We start from the raw sequence: 17,320 nt of genomic DNA, 5'->3' as shown, positions 1-17,320 counted from the left end.
AAAACAACTACGGCTTTTGAGAACAATTAAAAAAAAAAAATACATTGATATCCTACTCAATAGACATTAACGAGGGATAAGGAAACAGTTAAATATATTGTTTTTTTGTATGCAGATATGGAAACATGACACCCATTGCACAGCAGTTTGCCATGTGTGCTTTACCATGCATGCGTGTGCTTTAACATGCATGCGTGTGCTTTCACTTTTGTTTTATGACGCTTTGAGACACTTTGCAATGTGCTTTTACAGCTAATGTCTGCAGCATTGTGTTCAGATGACATCTAGTCTTGGTACCCCCCCCCCCCCCCCCCCCCCCCTCATTGGTTTAAGGTATCTTGCCAGCACAGGCACGCTCATTGCTGTTGCTGTGTACTGGAGGGGTGGTGTGTGTAGAACTTGAAGAATTGCTTTAGTAAAGTTGTCACTTGTCAGGCTAATGAGAACAAATTGTTTTTCAAAATCCCAGATAGATGAAAACTGCTTGAATAAAGCTTTTGTAATTTTGGTTAAAAAAAAAAAAAAAAATTCCTGCGAATGCAAAACTTTCACTGTACTGTATCTTTACAGGCTTGTCTTTTTAATTTCTTACACGTTTTATTAAACATTAACCAGAATGCGGCCAGTTGTCGGCAGTTTGTTACCCCCTGGCTTGTTAATAATTTTTCAATCTTAACTGACGGTATTTCGTTTAGTTTTTTTTTTTTTTTTTGTTTAAATAGTTTTCTCAGATGACTGTTCTTAATTTCACTGTTATTTCCTTTCCAAATGACTACACATCACAATAATGAGCTATTTGGTTTTGTTCTCCAGTTATTAATTTGCTTGGGGTGCTCTGTTTCCTAAGCAGGAACAGATTTGAGTTTGCTGGACTCCTAGAGCACCCTCCCCCTGTCTTGTATCTGAGGATTGTTAAATGTTGAGCTGGCATCAGGGGTGTTTTCAAAGAGCATGGGTGTGCGCTATGCACAGAGGTCATGGGCTCTACTCCCATTGATTTGATACACTGACTGGCCAAAGAATTAGGGCAGTTAGAATGCCCTGCAATGTATGGTGGCGTGGGCCACCAGGTCTGGCTCTGTGAGCGCTGTGTGCAACTAATCTGCAACAAAAATTGTAAAGCAGAAGGGTAATGGTCATAATAATGGGTGTCCCATGTAACTGGCTTGTCCTACCTTAACAGAGTGGCTGCATTGACCCGTCTATTGGCTGTTACTGAAATGGTTTGCAGAAAACGTTCACCAGATTAACACTACAATACACTTTTGAAATAGTTTTTTTTGCTAGAAAATGTTCTATTCTAAATTTTTACGTGATTCATAAAGGTGTAATACTGAGACAAATACAGCATTTTAACAGACATGGAATTGGTGGCAAAATTAACCATGTTCTTATTCATTAGTATAATATCAAAAAGGCATTGTGCAAAAGGAAACTAATGCAGAAGTGACGCCGAACATAAGCACTAAACACTGTACTGTACAGAAGAGCGTTCCCAGTACATCAAGAAGCATTGAGGGGCAGGGCTAGCTTTCCATAAACTGCAAACTGCACCATGAAAACCTTGAAAAGAATATAAATAAGGGAACATTTCTGAGTGCAGCTGCCGGACAAGACTGAACTGGAAAAGCAGCGTTGGGTGAGGAGATGGGAAGGGACTCTGTAGCTGCCTCAAAGGCAGGGTGAGGCACAGGGCATTCCAGGTAAAAGCTGCCCCTGTGGTATAGCCACCGCAGAGAGAGAAACAGAATAAAGAAAGTGAAACAGGTTTGAAAGGACCATGAAAGCAGGCTCGGGGGTAGAGCGCTGTTGCCATAGCGCCCTGTCGCCATGGCAGTTCGGTAGGTGGTGGAGCGCTGTGGCTTCTGACCAAGCATTCTATTACTGTTGCGCTGTGGAGCCGAGGAATTCAGCATTCCTTCAGCAGAACCTAGCACTGCCAGTGCACTATTCAAACAATAACAATGAGGCCAGCACAATGTACGTTTTTACTAGGGGCTGTGCTCGGGAGTGTGAAATCGCTTTAATTGCTGAAAATTTGGACGCTCTTTCGTTGCGTGTTTCTAAAACAATTAGGTGCCACAGGACTTTTTTTTTTTTTAGTTCTGTGTTATGTGATGCTCCCCCAAATGCTTTTGCTACCACTACAGAAGACTGGGTGGGGTATTTGCTCGTCGTTCACTCCGGATCCGAAAGACTATGCAGACACTATGGATATGTAAGGGTTAAGGCCGTAGATAAGGTTCTACATGTCTAATTGGAGCTGACATGCTGGAATGCAGTTGCTGTAGCTCCGTTGGTTCACTGGTGCATCTGCTACACTCTGTAATTAGTCTGCTCTCTGAATAGAATGGGTTCTGTATACAATAACGCTAACTATATTTAAAAGTCTCTGTTTTTACAAAAGGGAAAAATAAATTAGAGGTTTTACTCGCACAGAGGGCTTGCTGTTCTGGGTCTCAGTCTCACAGACTCTTCTTTTTGAGATGGTACAGTTTTAAATAGGAAAATCTAATAAAGAATGTGAAGCGTTTTCTCCAAAATCAGCTGTTTTGTTTAACGCAGCTCTCAAGGATGTGTTGAAATGGAAATTCAAACTTTATTTCAGCTTTAGATCCCCTGCAGCCACATGGAACAAATAATTCAGATTTTTTTTACTAAATGCACCACTTATTTCCAGTGGAAGAAAAATGTTTTGCTAGCACAGAATACATGTAATCACTGAATGGTAACTGCAGGGTTGGAAATAAGACTTATTGCATAGCAATTTCACCCGTTCCAGGTTTTAATAGGAGCTTGATTAGCATCAGTGTATAGGTAACAAGCTCAGGTGTGTTTTATTAAACTCATAGTAAAACCAGGAATGGATCAAAGGGCTATGCAATGGGAGTCTGATTGCCGGCCCTGCAACTGTATGAATAAAAACTATAGAAACAAAGTCTAGCAGGGTAGGATCCATTGTCTTCCGTTTTTTAAATGATTGAGTGTTATATATATAATTATATAATATGCGCAGCTCAGCTGACCTTTAAGTCACCAGTTAAGTCTTTTTTTACCCTTAAAAGGGTACTCCAAAAAATCTCCCTGTTTGGAATTTTCAGAAGGCACTGTGGTTTGACCCCTCCCACCCTCGGAGTGCCCGTGGCTGACCCCTGTGTCAAGTCTACCAGACATATTGCATGGGAATAATCCTGCTTCATAAAACACTGTCATGCAAGGAAATCTGGAACTGTACTAGTTTAAGAGCCGCTTCCACATACAGGTACATTAACTAAAAGTCATTCTGTTCTCTAACTCTATTGTCTTGGAATAAACTTCAGTAAGAACCAAAGCTCGCTGTCTTGATACCTTTAAAGGAGTTCAAAGTAAAGCTTGGCATCTGTGTAGCCGAGACATGTTTTTGCTTAGGCCTGTGCTCCTAAGTTGTTTCTTGGAATTTTTACTTGTTTGTATTGGTTGTGGATTCTGTTACAAAAAATGCACCAAATGTGGTTTCCGATCTCCCAGTAATTCTGTTCTAGTGCTCCGGTAGAACTCTGCAGGAGTTCCATCTTCCACTTGATATCTAGAATCTCCAGCAGACCTGACAGGCAGAGTGCTGTGATTATTTGTTTGTCTTATCAGTATTTGAACCCGGACTGGTATGGAGATACTAACATAAATATAACCTGATGCATACTGTAGTGGGGAAACTGCAATTAAAAACACTAAATCATTATTCTATTGTTTTCTCTCTCTCTTTGCAGAATATTTCCATCTGCTGGGGGTGGGGGGGGGAAGCATTCCCTCCCAGGTCTGTTTCTGTTTTGATCAGATCCTAATTTAAAGTACAGGCTTGGTGCCCAGATACCGTGGGAAGCTGTTCCGCTGCCTGACCATCTTAAGCAGCCACTACAGGGATGTTTTTGTTTTTATTAATTTTTTCTTCTTTTTAAGTGAATGTTGAACAACCCCTCCCCTGCTTGTAGTTTAAGAGTGTCTTCAGACAGATTTGAAAAGGGTTTGGTGTATAAGACCAATGATGCAGTCAGTGGGGTGTGTTACACGAAACTTCATGCTAACAATGGACTCGGATGTATATCTCAAGGGTGCTAGCCTGATTAAAGAAATACATCTGAAATAAAGTACAACGCATTTTTCTTGAAGGTACAGAGAATCGTGCTGGTAACATCCACTGTCCTCGATCCTCAGTCTTGCTTTGAATTGTTCTGGCTTTTTAACCTGGCTGTCACGTATATAGAATTTTTTTAATTCTTGTAGAATTCACTGGGGGGGTGAAGGATGCTATGTACTGTAGCTTTGTTGCTGTTGTGACAGTGATGTTTTTTATCCACTGGCATTTACCTTGACTTGCTGCTTACAGTACATGGCGATATTAAATATTACCACAGAAGCGGTTTTCAGTTTCATTTGATGTGGTATTATCAACACTCTGCTGGTACACAACGGCAATGTTAACACCTGTTGTCACCATGTGTATTAATTACACAGTTTCACACCATCCTATTACAGAAGTCATCGAGCGATGCCTAAAACCATACCTTCAGCAGTCTGGCAGTTCACAAATGCTTTGTCGACTGGTTTAAGCTTATTTTAAAGATACATTAAAAGTCATGCAAAATGTGCTTCCATTAACCCTTTATTGTCTATGGTACACAATCATGTACACTTTGTTTTGTATCGATGAAACCTGGCAGGGTACACGTTTGATACCTGTACAGAAAGGAGTCAGAAGTACTTCTCTGCATTCTCTCACTAGAATGCAGAGTAGGATAGTATCTCATGGAGGGTTTGCTGGTGCCCTTATGATCTGTGAAATAAGCACTGTGTTGTTGTTGTTGTTTTCATAGTCCGTATGAATCTTCGACTGTATTCAGTGTGTTTCGAAGCCCTGGAACATTCTAATCTATCATGTTTTTGACGAGCCCAGTTTTCAAGTTTGGTCATGCATTTAAACTCGGCACATTTTGTTTTCCCAACTGTGTGGCCTTTGCTGCAGTGTAGCTTTAGTCACAGTCACAGCAGTTTATCCACTTCATTGTGCATTCTGTTCCTCTCTGTCCCTTTTGTCTTCAGAGAAATGCACGTGTAGGGCTGGTCCAACCCTGCCATTCAGTCCTGGTAAACCTTCCTACTAGTAATTTAGTTTTTATTTAATTACCCGTTTGATGGGATGAAAAGCCAAAAGCAATGGTGATGGCTGCCACCGTGATTCGGGGGGGGGGGGATTTTGCAGACTCTGTTTACTTACACTGGCGGGAGTGTTATGGCAACTGCTGTTGTTTACAAAGTCAGGCCTTGGAGTAAAACTGCCACTGTTCATTTTTAGTTGCCTGGGGGGCAATTCTCCTGACTTCACCCTGAGAGAGAGAGAGAATTTATATATGACACCTTCTGAATGGCTTCAAATGGGTCTGCACAAATGCCCTCGCACACAGGTGCATTGGCCAATATATGAAACCACGAAACACGCCAGTGTGCACGATTTCATACAATATAGGTTTCTGTTTTATGATCTCTCAAACACGACTACCACTATACAGCACAGCAGACTTTAAAATAAAGAGGTCCTTAGCCTGCATTTAACGCTGGGAACAATCCAGGTGTCACACATGCAACTAGGCAGTGAATTCTTCTTAATTCTGTATTTTTGTCAAGGATGTTTCTATGACCAGGGAGCGGAAATGGTTCTATAAAAAGGGGACATCTGGGTTCCCAACTTCCAGGTTTAGTGATCAGTAAAAAAGGGAAGCTCAGAGGTGTAACAGTGTCATTCTGTAATGAAACAGACGCTCTTCTCTATCGATCTGAACTCTGGTCTCTGTTTATTCTACTCGTTCCAGGCTTAATCCTGGTTTAGCAAGGATGTGCAACTCCTAAAAACAACAGTGGATTGCTTCTCAGGCTTGGGGTTGTGACTTCAAGTAGTCCCTGTCTATTCTCAGAAATATTTACAGCACCCAGAAACTCCCTGCTCCTTACCAAGCACCCTGATTTCAGCTGCATTGTTCCTGGTGTTTTTGTCAGTGAGGTCCATCTGTTTTGGATGATTCCCCTGTTCTTCAGGTGGTGCTCTGTTAGCAGTCTTTTCCGATCGCTGCTGTCCTCCACACATGCTGTTTCCTGTGCCGCGGTCCAGCTTTGCAGTTTCATGGAAAGTTTTAGTATCTGACACTAGTTAGTCATGCTCCACGCTCCCACCTCCCTCAAACTCCATTCCATTCTACTTTTTCTACTGTCTTTAAACAGCCGAAGAAAAGTTGTCAAATTGTCACAGTAAATTCTCATGGTCTGATTTCCCCATGTATTTACTGTGCTTTTCTATAGTTCTCTGTGATTTACATCGATGGAAACAAGATTCCTATTACATAGCAGTTTCACACCTTCCATGTTTTACTTGCAGCTTGATTAACCACTGTACAGGTAACAAGCTCAGGTGTGTCTTATTAACGTCATAGTAAAACCAGGAATAGATTAAACTGCTATGCAGTGGGAGTCTTCTTTCCATCCCTGCTTTTCTGTGCTTTACTGCATGGTCACCATGGTGTATTGTGGATATAAAATCTAAATAAAACTGAAGAAATTGGATTTAACAGGTCTGTTTTAGTTTTATTGGTTCTGAAACGACAAGCGTTTAACTTTGCACAACTATTAGCTTGTGGGTTGGGTTGCACTAACCCATAGAGTCTCTGACTACAGCTATTACTCTTTCCTATAATAGTCTGACACACACATCCGTACAGTTTTGTGAATCATGAACTGCTTGCCTTGGCATTGCCTCTGCATTCTAGGGGAAAGTCAACACAATGTGCAGTACAGTTCCGCTCACTGTGGTCAGGTCACATGACTAAACTGATGTCTTGCAAACAGACAAATTGGCATTGCTCACCCCTGATTTGCTGTAATTGACAGTCTTCAGGTGTGTTTAACTTGCTTACTGTATAGCAAGCGAGAGGCCTGCAGCTCCATTCAGTCTCTCAGCATGTATCTGGATTGTTTTATTTAGTTCTTCCTTATTATTATTGTTCATTTTTGGAGGTTGTGGATTGAGCAGTAGCCTTGAGTAAATTCACCAGGGGGTGAAACTCACAGCACCTGTGGGCGTGGCCTGTTAATCCCGCCGTTCAGCCCCTGCAGGTCAATCTGACATTTTCACAGCAGGCAGGACTCAATTTAGTGGCAGTTTATACTTGCAGGGCTGGAAGCAACTCTCCCATTGCATTGCTGTTTGAGCCTTTCCAGAGTTTATATGAACTTTGTTTAAACAACGGCACCTAGTAAAACCGGAATGGATCTCGCTACTTTGCAATCTATTTTCTGTGTAACCAACTTATAAGCCTCTTTCTCTTCAGTGCTTCCCCAAAGAAACGCCCTCTGAAATGCAGATGTCAGTAAAAACCACACCTGTTAACGGCTGTGAACGTGGGACGTGGCTGAAAGCACGATAGGGGTCATGTTTTCCTCCTGCAGTGCAAGGTTCTGCACTGACTCGCTTTGCAAAACACTTCAGGATTCTTCGGTGCCTGAAGTAAGAACTGTTAACAGTGAATGGAAGACGATTAGCATTAATATATGCATATACAGGATATCGTTCTGTGCAAATTCACGTATATAACGTGTGTGTAGGTAGGTCGTTTTTTGGATGTGCACAAAAGGTTTACATAAATGCTTTTTTTAAAAAAAAATAACAATTTCGGGACGTTTCAGCTGTTTGAAAGAAAAGTAAACTGCAATTATACCTCCTTTCAAACATATATCAGTCATCAGCATCTTTCGTTATTTATTTATGTATATACTGTGATAAAAGAAGAATGAACACTCAGAGTCCTTTTCTCCCTAGTAAAACTAATCATTAACTGTTGCAGACAGTCCCCCACCAGCACCTAAACGGTTAACCTGATTCGTAGCTTATCTGCAGTACAGCACAGTATGACTCGGCCGTGCTACAGGGCAGTGCGTGAGTCTGCCAGAGGGACGGTGTTTTAGTAGTTCAGCAGCAGCAAGAGGTTGGGCGGATTTTTGTTTTCTCTCTTCTGCGTGTTTGCTGTGAGCCCTGTCAGGATCAGGTTACAGTCCACAGTACCTACCTGCTGCAGTTGTGCAGATAGGCTGGGCACTGTTTGCTGGAGGAATAACCTAGCTAGCTGGCTACCTGTTTTGCTCCTAAAGGGGTGCAGAAGGAGCAGACCTGCTCGCTCCGTCTCTTGTGGATCTGAGAAGCTCCTGGGCGTTTTTTGTTTTTTTTTGTTTCATGTTGTTTTCGCAGTGAATTTGGGACACCGTAGTGAAAGGCAGCAGCCATGTGCTTCCAATGAGGAGACTGACTGTCGAAACAAGCCAGCTATGCTCCTGAAGAAAGAAAGGGTGGAGTGGAAAAATAGGGTTTTATAGTGTCATGTGAAGAGGGAGTATTCGAGAAAGAGAGAGAGAGAGAGAGAGAGAGAGAGAGCAGAGGGAATGTGAAACATGACTACATTTACAAGAATGAGGAGTGAAGTGCCAGTTCTTACTGTGGATTTTACTGGGGAAGCTGAGTTTGCAAGCTGGTCAATGGGATAAGTGCGTACACACAGATGCACACAGAGACCAGGCAAGAAAACAGATCTTGTGTGGGCACTTTAGAAGTCAAGCCTGGGAGATACTAACGCACAAAGTTCCAGGAAATCGGTTGCACTTTCTGTAACCAGCAGAGCAATGCTACAGTGTGGAGATCAAAGGACACTGGGTTTAGTTATTAAGGTTGTGTCAAGAAAAAGCAATGTGCTCGTGAGAGAGGATTGTGTATGTAGGTGGTCGTTTAACTTGTAAGGAAGCTGCACAGCACAGATTGGAGCGGATTGAACTGCTGTTTCTCTGAGCTGTTCAGAGATTGCGCTGGGAGCAAACTGCTGTTACACAAGAAGTTTGTTTGAAGTTGACTTTATACTTTTTGTTTTTACGCAAGCCTCTGGGATACATTTACTGCTGTTTTATTTTTTATTTTTTTATGGGTGCAGACACAGATTTAATTCCTGTGGAGATCGACAAGATATATATTAAATCTATATATATGTATATACATATTTAATATAAGCCACTAGGGGAATCTCTTTGCATATGGATACATTATAAAGATCGTGGGAGGAATAAGAGTGGAAATAACCCACACCTCTCTCCTTGCTGTTTACTCAAGCGTGCTTGTTTGTTTTTTTTTTCCTCCGGGCACCTTCAAGGATTTCTGGGAATGTCGGAGACGAATTTGGGGGGGCCGCTGTTTGGGGAGGCCCCTGACATTCTAGCCAGAGTGGACAAGGATGCCAAGGTGAGCAAGAAGCGGAGGACGGGCTCCATCAGCCGAGCCTTCAGCTGGCTGAAAGGGAAGAAGAAGAAAAGAAGCAGCACCAGCAGCGCAGGATCCGGAGGAGGGAGTAAGAAAGGAGGGCACCCCAAGAGCAAAGAGCAGCGCGGAGACTCGGCCAACCAAGGTAAGAACAGGAGGCCGCGGAACGGCAGATCAATTCCAGTCCAGGTCTTTATTCCAACCTGCTCACGGTCAATGATCTCCTTTAGGACCTGGCTGGGCATGGATTGGAGTGAGTCATGCATCACTGTGCTAGAGCAAGGCTTTAGATCCATGGGGGAGCAAACTTCCAACGACCTGTGGGAAACTTGCAGAACTCCCAATTATGCAAATAAAATTGGATTTTTTTTTTTTTTTTTTTTGCAGTCATTAGGGATTTTCAATTCCAGCCCATAGGAGGTGGATAGAAGTTTAATTAGTTCTATTAAGCCATTTTTAGAACCTGGTTGGATCAAAAACCTGGACGTGAGGCCAATTCTGCCGATACCCGTGTGATAGAGAAACAAAGTCAAATCGTCTTGATGCCCCAGATAAAAAAATAAATAAATCGGAATGATTGGTATTAACTCTTTAAAGACCAGGGTTTTTGTGTTATCGGCATCCTGTTAAAAATGTGTTTCTGCTACCACCCCACAACAGGAACAGGTTCTGTAGTAACTTCAGAGCAGCCTGGAGATCTTACCGGTCTGGCTCCTTTTAGTCACTGGGTGTGTCTGTTTGTATTTTAAACAAGCTGTCTCTGCTTGACGGGGGTTTCACATCCAGTGCTTGCTCATTTCAACAGGAATAAAAGTTACAGCACAGCAAACTCGGATTTCAATCTGCTCTTCAGATGTATGTAAAACCCAATGGTTCATAACTCACATTGCTTAATAACCGTCATCGTGCGTGTGCGTGTGCATGCGTGCGTGTGTGCACGTGTGTGTGTGTGTGTGTGGAGCTCATTTACATTGCATTACGTTTTTGAATTGTTGGATCATGTTGAAATCCATTTGATACGTTCATATTTCAACATAACTTGGGGCCTTCTGGGAGGGAGAGTGGAAAGATCTTGTGAATTTAAATTAATCCAAATCTGAACAAACCGCACGTCACAATAAATTAAACTCTGGCCTTGCCCTCGAGTTAGGATGCGTTTTACAATGAGTCATTCACTGGCACACGAATCGCTGGCCATGGCTTCCGCTGTTAATATAATCATATTAGATAAGCCTACAATAAAACATGTAGGTGTATACAATATGCCACACCTTGACCACCTGTCTGTAGACAGTCAATAGATCAATTCAAGGTACAGCATATTACAATGTGTCTGCTAATGCCCTTTCACATACTGTACAGGCTGATTGCCAGAGCATTAGTCATTTCTTTTTTGTTTTATTACACAATGCGTGTTTGCCAAAAAACACATGGAAATGTTGTAATGAAAAACTCATTCTTGTGTTAACTAAAGTATTACAAAAAAAAATGGAAAATAGTATTGTAACAACAATTGTCAACTGTTTTCAGTGAGGTTCTGGGAACTTTCCCTAGACACAAGAACATAAGAAAGTTTACAAACGAGAGGAGGCCATTCAGCCCATTTTGCTCGTTTGGTTACCTCAGTAAAGACAGTGTATTTGTCTTGTTGGTTCTCATGGATTACCTCTATCGTTTTGCACACTCGGTTGTTATTGTTAGTTGTTCGTTGTTTACCATGTTATGCTTTTACTTTCTCTTACTGTTCACTTTAAACTTATATAGGAGGCTCCCACCCCCCCTCCTTCCTGCATGAAGCTTAGGGCATGGAGCTCTTTTGGCACCCTCTGTTTTCTCTGAACTGGGAATAAACCTGCTGTTGAGTCTGGTTCTGACTGCTGGGTGCACAGGCTCCATGATTCTGAGTACAGATTGTGAAAGGGACAAAGGGTTATTGAGGCTGAATGATGGCTAAGTCTTATTCTCATAAATACTTTTTAATTAGAAAACCTGATTCAAAGCGAGCTGCTGCTGCTGCTGCTGTTTATCCCTGTTTTTGCAATTCCTGTTCAGCTTTCTTTCTTTTTTTCTTTCTTTCCTTGGTAACCTTGTATGATGTAATTAATTCCATATCCCACTCTGACACATTAATATCCCTACATGTGAGGCGGCATGCTGGCTCTGGAGTGGCAATGTGATCTTGCACCATTTCCTCAGACTCCCATGCTGTTTTCTTAACCTCCCCACTATACGGGTGTGGCTAATTGAAGTAAGTGAAGACATTCATTGCTCATTCACTGTAATTAGATTAATTATCCTAACAGCCACACCTGGTGATTTAAAGCAAGACATGTCATTCTATCATTACAGGGTAGCATGAAGTTTAGAAAGAATAGTACATATCAATTCACGTTACCTTCAGTGAGCCCTGACCCTCGTCGTCATTACTGATGATGTGGTAACACCCCCACGTCCCCAGAGGGCGCTGTGTATCCTATCGGGTGCAGCACCTCCCAGTGCTTCAGGTTGAAGTAGCCAGCAATAAGAACCTTCATGACTCTTACAATGTGATGGATTACTCACCTTGAATAAAGCTGGAGGAGGTTGCTTTTATCAGAGCCAGTAACTGCTGAGTGACACTTTTCTTATCTAATTCCTCTGTGTGCTTTCCTGGATTCTTTCAGAAGGACAGTGTGTTGTTGGGTTTGAACTTTGAACCCAAACAGAGCTGTGGAATGGCTTGCCAACCAATGATCTGGAACAGAGATTTGAAAAAAAAAAAAAAAAAAAAAAATGGCAGCTGTACAATATTGATTGGCGACGTAACTGTGGATTCCAACACTTTTTTAAAACGGTGGATTTCGATAAACACATGCTATTTATTTATACGGAATACTCTGTATTTTATACTTCAAGTCAGATAACAAAAAAAGTTTATTTCAGTGGAATAATAATCTGACACGTTCTTGCACATTTTAAAATATGTTCTAACAATAATTAAGTGTCATTTCATCTCTGGTAAATTTATGTAAGCGGTAATCGGATATTCATCAATGCCATGTAAACAGACTTGAAAAGCCTGGAGGTGATTCATTTGAGTCCTGGTATATGTGTGGTCTTGCCTCAGATACCACACTTAAAATACTGCAGCTTGAGAGAGAACATGTCTGTTTCTCTTCCAATGATTGGAGTTGCTGTGCTCAAAAGATTAATAGATTTGCCTAAAGAAGTTCCAGTTGAAGAAGCCACTCCAGAGCGTGATAGGAATGCGGAACCTAATAAATGTGTTAAGCAGGGGAACAAGAAGCCTGCAACCAGTTAGCTGTGGTTAACGTCAAGCAGGAATGTAGCTAGCCCCCTGCACCAGTGTACCAAGTTTCAACTTGCATGGAGCGGACCCATGTCTCCTCATTGGCCTGATGCAGTACTGTGCAATTCAAATTTCTAGAGGCGTTTTACAGCAATCGATCTGATGAAGGTTACTGTAGTCAGAAATAAAGCTGACCTGTGTTGGAGTCAAGATCCATAGAGTCCAAGGTCAGCTGCTTCAAGCTACCGAACCAAGCTTTACAAGCAATCTGCACTACCCAGTTTTAATATCAAATATTGTAAATGGATTTGGGGATCATCAGCAGCCAACATTCAGATGAAAAGAATTAGGCAGGTGCAGCTGTAACTTCAAGGAAACAGGATGTTGGATATGAGGGTCTATTCTTTAAATAAATAAATAATATGCTAGATTAATTGGTCTGTACCATTGTATTTATATAGATCCAGGTGTGTGTATAAGTCCATATGTGCAGTCCACCCTTGCTCAGATTGTGTAAGATTGGGCTGTAATATAGCCCACGTCGGAGACTAGTCTCTCTCAGCCACAGTGCATGCCAGAAATCGCTCTTCAAATTAATAGGAAAGTTTAGTCCTGAATGTAAGGTGAAGTGACTCATGTGGGTTTAAAAATATACACAGTTTTATGTACTTCCTTATAAGCCTGTGGTGAAAATATGAGAGCTGTATTTCCTGCACAACAGAAACATCCTTCCCAATTGTTTTGTGGCTTGCAGTTGGCATGCATACTAGCGGCTGCACTTGTGTAACTGTATGGCAAGCAGGCTTTGCTAAAATATTATTATCCCCTGGACGGTGACAGGGATATACTGTACCAAGAGTGCCTCTAAAAGTTTCCCACAAGCATAGCAAAGTGTAATAAAGCATATTGAAAACATGGCTTAGCATTGTAAAGAATAGCGAGGTACGGTCAAGCATATTAATAAACTATGGTAAATGTATTGTATAACCACAGGGAAAACATAGTAAAACTGCAAAAATACGATGGTAAAGTATTATAAGGGTGGAGACGGCCACACTAGAGTTTTACATTTATCTACAGCACCACTTTATTATTTTAACAACCCTATCAAACTCTTCATTGTGTGTGCGTCTGTCTGTCACTCTTACTATTATACAGTTCTGGGGTATGCATGCAGGCATGGCTGTATTGCGTACAGTGTGTGTAAGTCCTAGGCATTTCATTTTCAGGGTTGTTCTGCTTTTGTATTTGCAGCCATGGCTGGAGGGGATGTGTGTCACTGACGTATTTGTTGAAGGAATGTTAGCTGTGAAATAAAAAAAGGAAGAGCTATATTTAATTATACAAATCAAAGGGATTGAAAGAAGAATCCCTGTCACAGATGGGTTTTCTTATAAGCTATGCAAAGAAAACGCAGCAGTCTGGACAATTTTTGATTCCATTTTATATCTGACTGTTCTCCTTCAACTGGGTTTATCACTCCAGCAGCAAGAAATGCTCTTCAATTGTTTTTAGATGATTTATTACTATTCCTGTTATCTTTTGTTTGAGTAAAGGAAGGATAAGTCCTTGGTACACATTGTGCTTTTATCCTCCAAGGATTACGGGCGTACTTTTGGCGTCGGGCCACAGGTAAAGTTTTCAGATGTAGGACAGTACTTTCAAAGACTTGGAGATTTGCACACATTCCAGAATCCAGTCATTTAAAAAAGTAAAGCAGCTGTGGTGAGAGATCACATCTGTACATTATGTTTTTATCATGTATCCATGGCTACTTGTGATGAAACGGAACAAATATTGTACTATCTAAAGATGATTAAATATTAAAGCAGGGTGGAATTAAGACTCCCATTGCATAGTAGTTTGATCCATTCCTGGTTTTGATTTTAATAAGACACACCTACGCTTGGTACCTCTGCACGTGGCTAATCAAGCTCGTAGTAAAACCTGGAATGGGTCAAACTGCTACCAATAGGAATCTTATTTCCATCCATGTAAAGAACTCCATTTTGTGTTTTGGATATGTCTTTCTGTATTTTCTGATTTGTACATTTTTATATCGATCAACCCCAACAACACTGCATTCCAGGGAGAATCGAGATTCGCTAAAACTATACGTCTAACTACAGACGATACAGGTAGCAAAACGATATCAACACAGATTTATACTGATCAGGATTCAATTTGTCTCTGCCTTACTTAAAAACAAACTGCTGGGCGAAAGTGAGAACCAGTTTATTCCTGTCCCAAAAAACAACCTATAAAATGTGTTCACAAAGTATGAAACGGAGGGTCTTTTTATTCACTGCTGAACACATTGGGAGTGTGATCATATTTGCTGTCAGTGCGCCTCAGTTTTGGGAATGAAGTTATAACTTTCCCACACTGGGAAATATCTGTTACAGTTGCTAGGTTTGCTGGTGCTACATAATGACTGATACATATTCTAAAGCAGACTATCAAAACAATGTACTTATTTTATTTATTTAGTCACTGGTACACACAAAACAGTTAACAATGGGAGAAAGCCTTTGCTGTTCATGGCCTTCTAGCGTCGGATGACCTTGTTTCAAATTGTGTTTATGCACTGTTGGCTGACAGTCATTGTAACAGTTCCAATTTTCTGGTTCCAATTTTTAAAAATAGTTCATGCAGTTTTTAATTTGAAACAGGCAGGCGGTGAAAGAGCTCAGGGGTATTTGTTTGTATTGCGAAGCAGATTCAAATCGACGTGTTGGTTTTGTGTTTTAGAAAGCACGGCTAGTGGTACCAATAACTGTCCCTCACACAGCTTGTGTTACTGATGAGAAGCGCTGCGAAAAAAGACTTGAGTTCTGCTGGAGAGACACCGACTGTTTTATTAACGTAAACGTATTCCAGCTTCATAATTAAAACTGTTGGGGTCTAGTAAAAGCAATGTGCGGGTAGTTGTGTATGCTAAAGGATGTAGAGGTCTTGAAGGTAGAAGTCAGATTGGTATATGGTTGCGGAAAGTGAATCGGTATAAAATGATGTTAGATCATTAGGCAGGTAAAAACCTGCGTGTTATTTTGTGATTTCCCAGTCCTGATTTTAGAATACAATAGCTGTGAATGAATTTGTAGGCATGCTGTAATTTCAACAGCAGCAGGCTGTCATAAATTCCCAGTGAATCAGCGATTTCACAGTGTCCTTCTCCTCTTTCAGATATAAGCCATTGCTGCATTAGGGGGGTCTGGTTGTGAACAATTCATAATAGATAGTGAGATATCTGTCTAGGTTTGGAATGCCAGGGGGAACCTCTCTCTTGTGAAAAGTGGCTCTGTGGAATGAATACTGCAATCACTCAGTCTGTGCCTCAATCACTAAATCCACATGCCTTGAAAGCACTGCCTTCAGTTCTGCACAGTTACCGGGGAAGACGAGCAGGCAGAGAGTGAGAACAGTCCACCCGTGCTATAACAGCAAAGTCATTGACTGGAAATGAATTGGGAAATGCAGAACAACAGTTTACCGAATGTATACAGTATACTACAGCAAGGATGGAAATAACACTCCTATTTCACGGCGGTTTCACCCATTCCAGGTTTTAGTATGTGCTTGATTAGCAAAGGTAACAAGCTCGGGTGTGTCTCATTAAACTCATAGTAAAACCTTGAATGGATCAAGGCGCTATGCAATGGGAGTTGCTTCCATCCCTGCTACAGTGTACCATGATTTTAGGGTCCTCATTATGTGCTGATGGTGTCTGCCCGCCCGTTGGTCTGTTCCATGGTATACTACAGTTTTACAATTGTAACCCCTTATGAAAATTAAAGAGCATTCCAGGTTTTCCTGTGAATCTGAGCTGCAAGGTTCCTGTACGGCAGGTGTAGCATTAAGCTCAGGTTTGTGTCTAACCCCTGAGATCTTTTAAGGAATTATTTACCAGCCCTGACCCTGACCCTGGCATCAAGTGAAAAACTTTTTGCAATCAGCTTTGTAAATGATTCTCAGTTTATTCAGTAAACCCAGACCTGCCCAAGCAAGCACGCACAGTAAACTATCCACGTGTTTGTAGAAAACCAAGCGTGTAACATCTTGACTGCATAAAGACTTGTGAGGTCGGTGTCATGTATTTTTTTTCTGGTGGTAACCTGGTGTGCTTGTAAAGCAATGTTCACTGCCAAGAGATCCAAAGCGGCTGGCTTTGTTGCATTATTCCGATTTGGAGCCATAGATTTTTTTAAAATTTCCAACTAAAAAGGATAACCGCCAACAAAATCAGATAATCTTTCCAAACAGGTTTCCCACCTGACCAGCCTTCAATTAGACAACGCCTTCTAAAAAATGCCACCATGTTTGAAATACCCTTTGGCAATTACTGCGTGCATTACACTGTGTTAACATTTCACAGTGTGTGTCGCCACTGTAGTACAAATTGGCCCCGATAATCACATGCTGTGTGTTAAAAGGGAAAGAAGGAAGAGGACATAGTGTACCTGCCAACAGTAAATCACAGCAGCGCTTTGTGTGTGTGTTCTGCATGCAGATTAAGAAGATCTTGCCTTTATTAAAAGCACATCCAGCTGCTGCCCTTACATTGTTTTATTGCTCTGGGCACTGGCTGTTTAAAACCCATATACCCTAATGAAATAAACAAGCACCCCCGGCACCTATTCCATTCATTGTTGACTCAATGCCAGTGTTTTAATACAGGCGCAATGAGTGCTACCAGCTCTGGGCATTCAGAA

The 17,320-nt window shown here is 41.4% G+C and overlaps 1 protein-coding gene across 1 annotated transcript in view; it reads left to right on the top strand.

The window, feature by feature from the left end:
* LOC117413976 (uncharacterized protein KIAA1522-like) overlaps window positions 1-17,320 on the top strand; it is a 61,727-nt gene that overhangs the window by 8,056 nt on the left and 36,351 nt on the right. Inside the window, exon 3 of the mRNA XM_058997371.1 lies at window positions 9,213-9,464. Coding sequence (XP_058853354.1) covers window positions 9,224-9,464 — 241 coding nt within the window. The 5' untranslated portion in view covers window positions 9,213-9,223. The remainder of the gene's footprint in view (window positions 1-9,212; window positions 9,465-17,320) is intronic.

The sequence above is a fragment of the Acipenser ruthenus genome, chromosome 23, assembly GCF_902713425.1.
Source record: "Acipenser ruthenus chromosome 23, fAciRut3.2 maternal haplotype, whole genome shotgun sequence".
Taxonomy (NCBI): domain Eukaryota; kingdom Metazoa; phylum Chordata; class Actinopteri; order Acipenseriformes; family Acipenseridae; genus Acipenser; species Acipenser ruthenus.
Note: the sequence above shows the minus strand (reverse complement) of the source record. Positions and strands in the feature narration are given on the sequence as shown.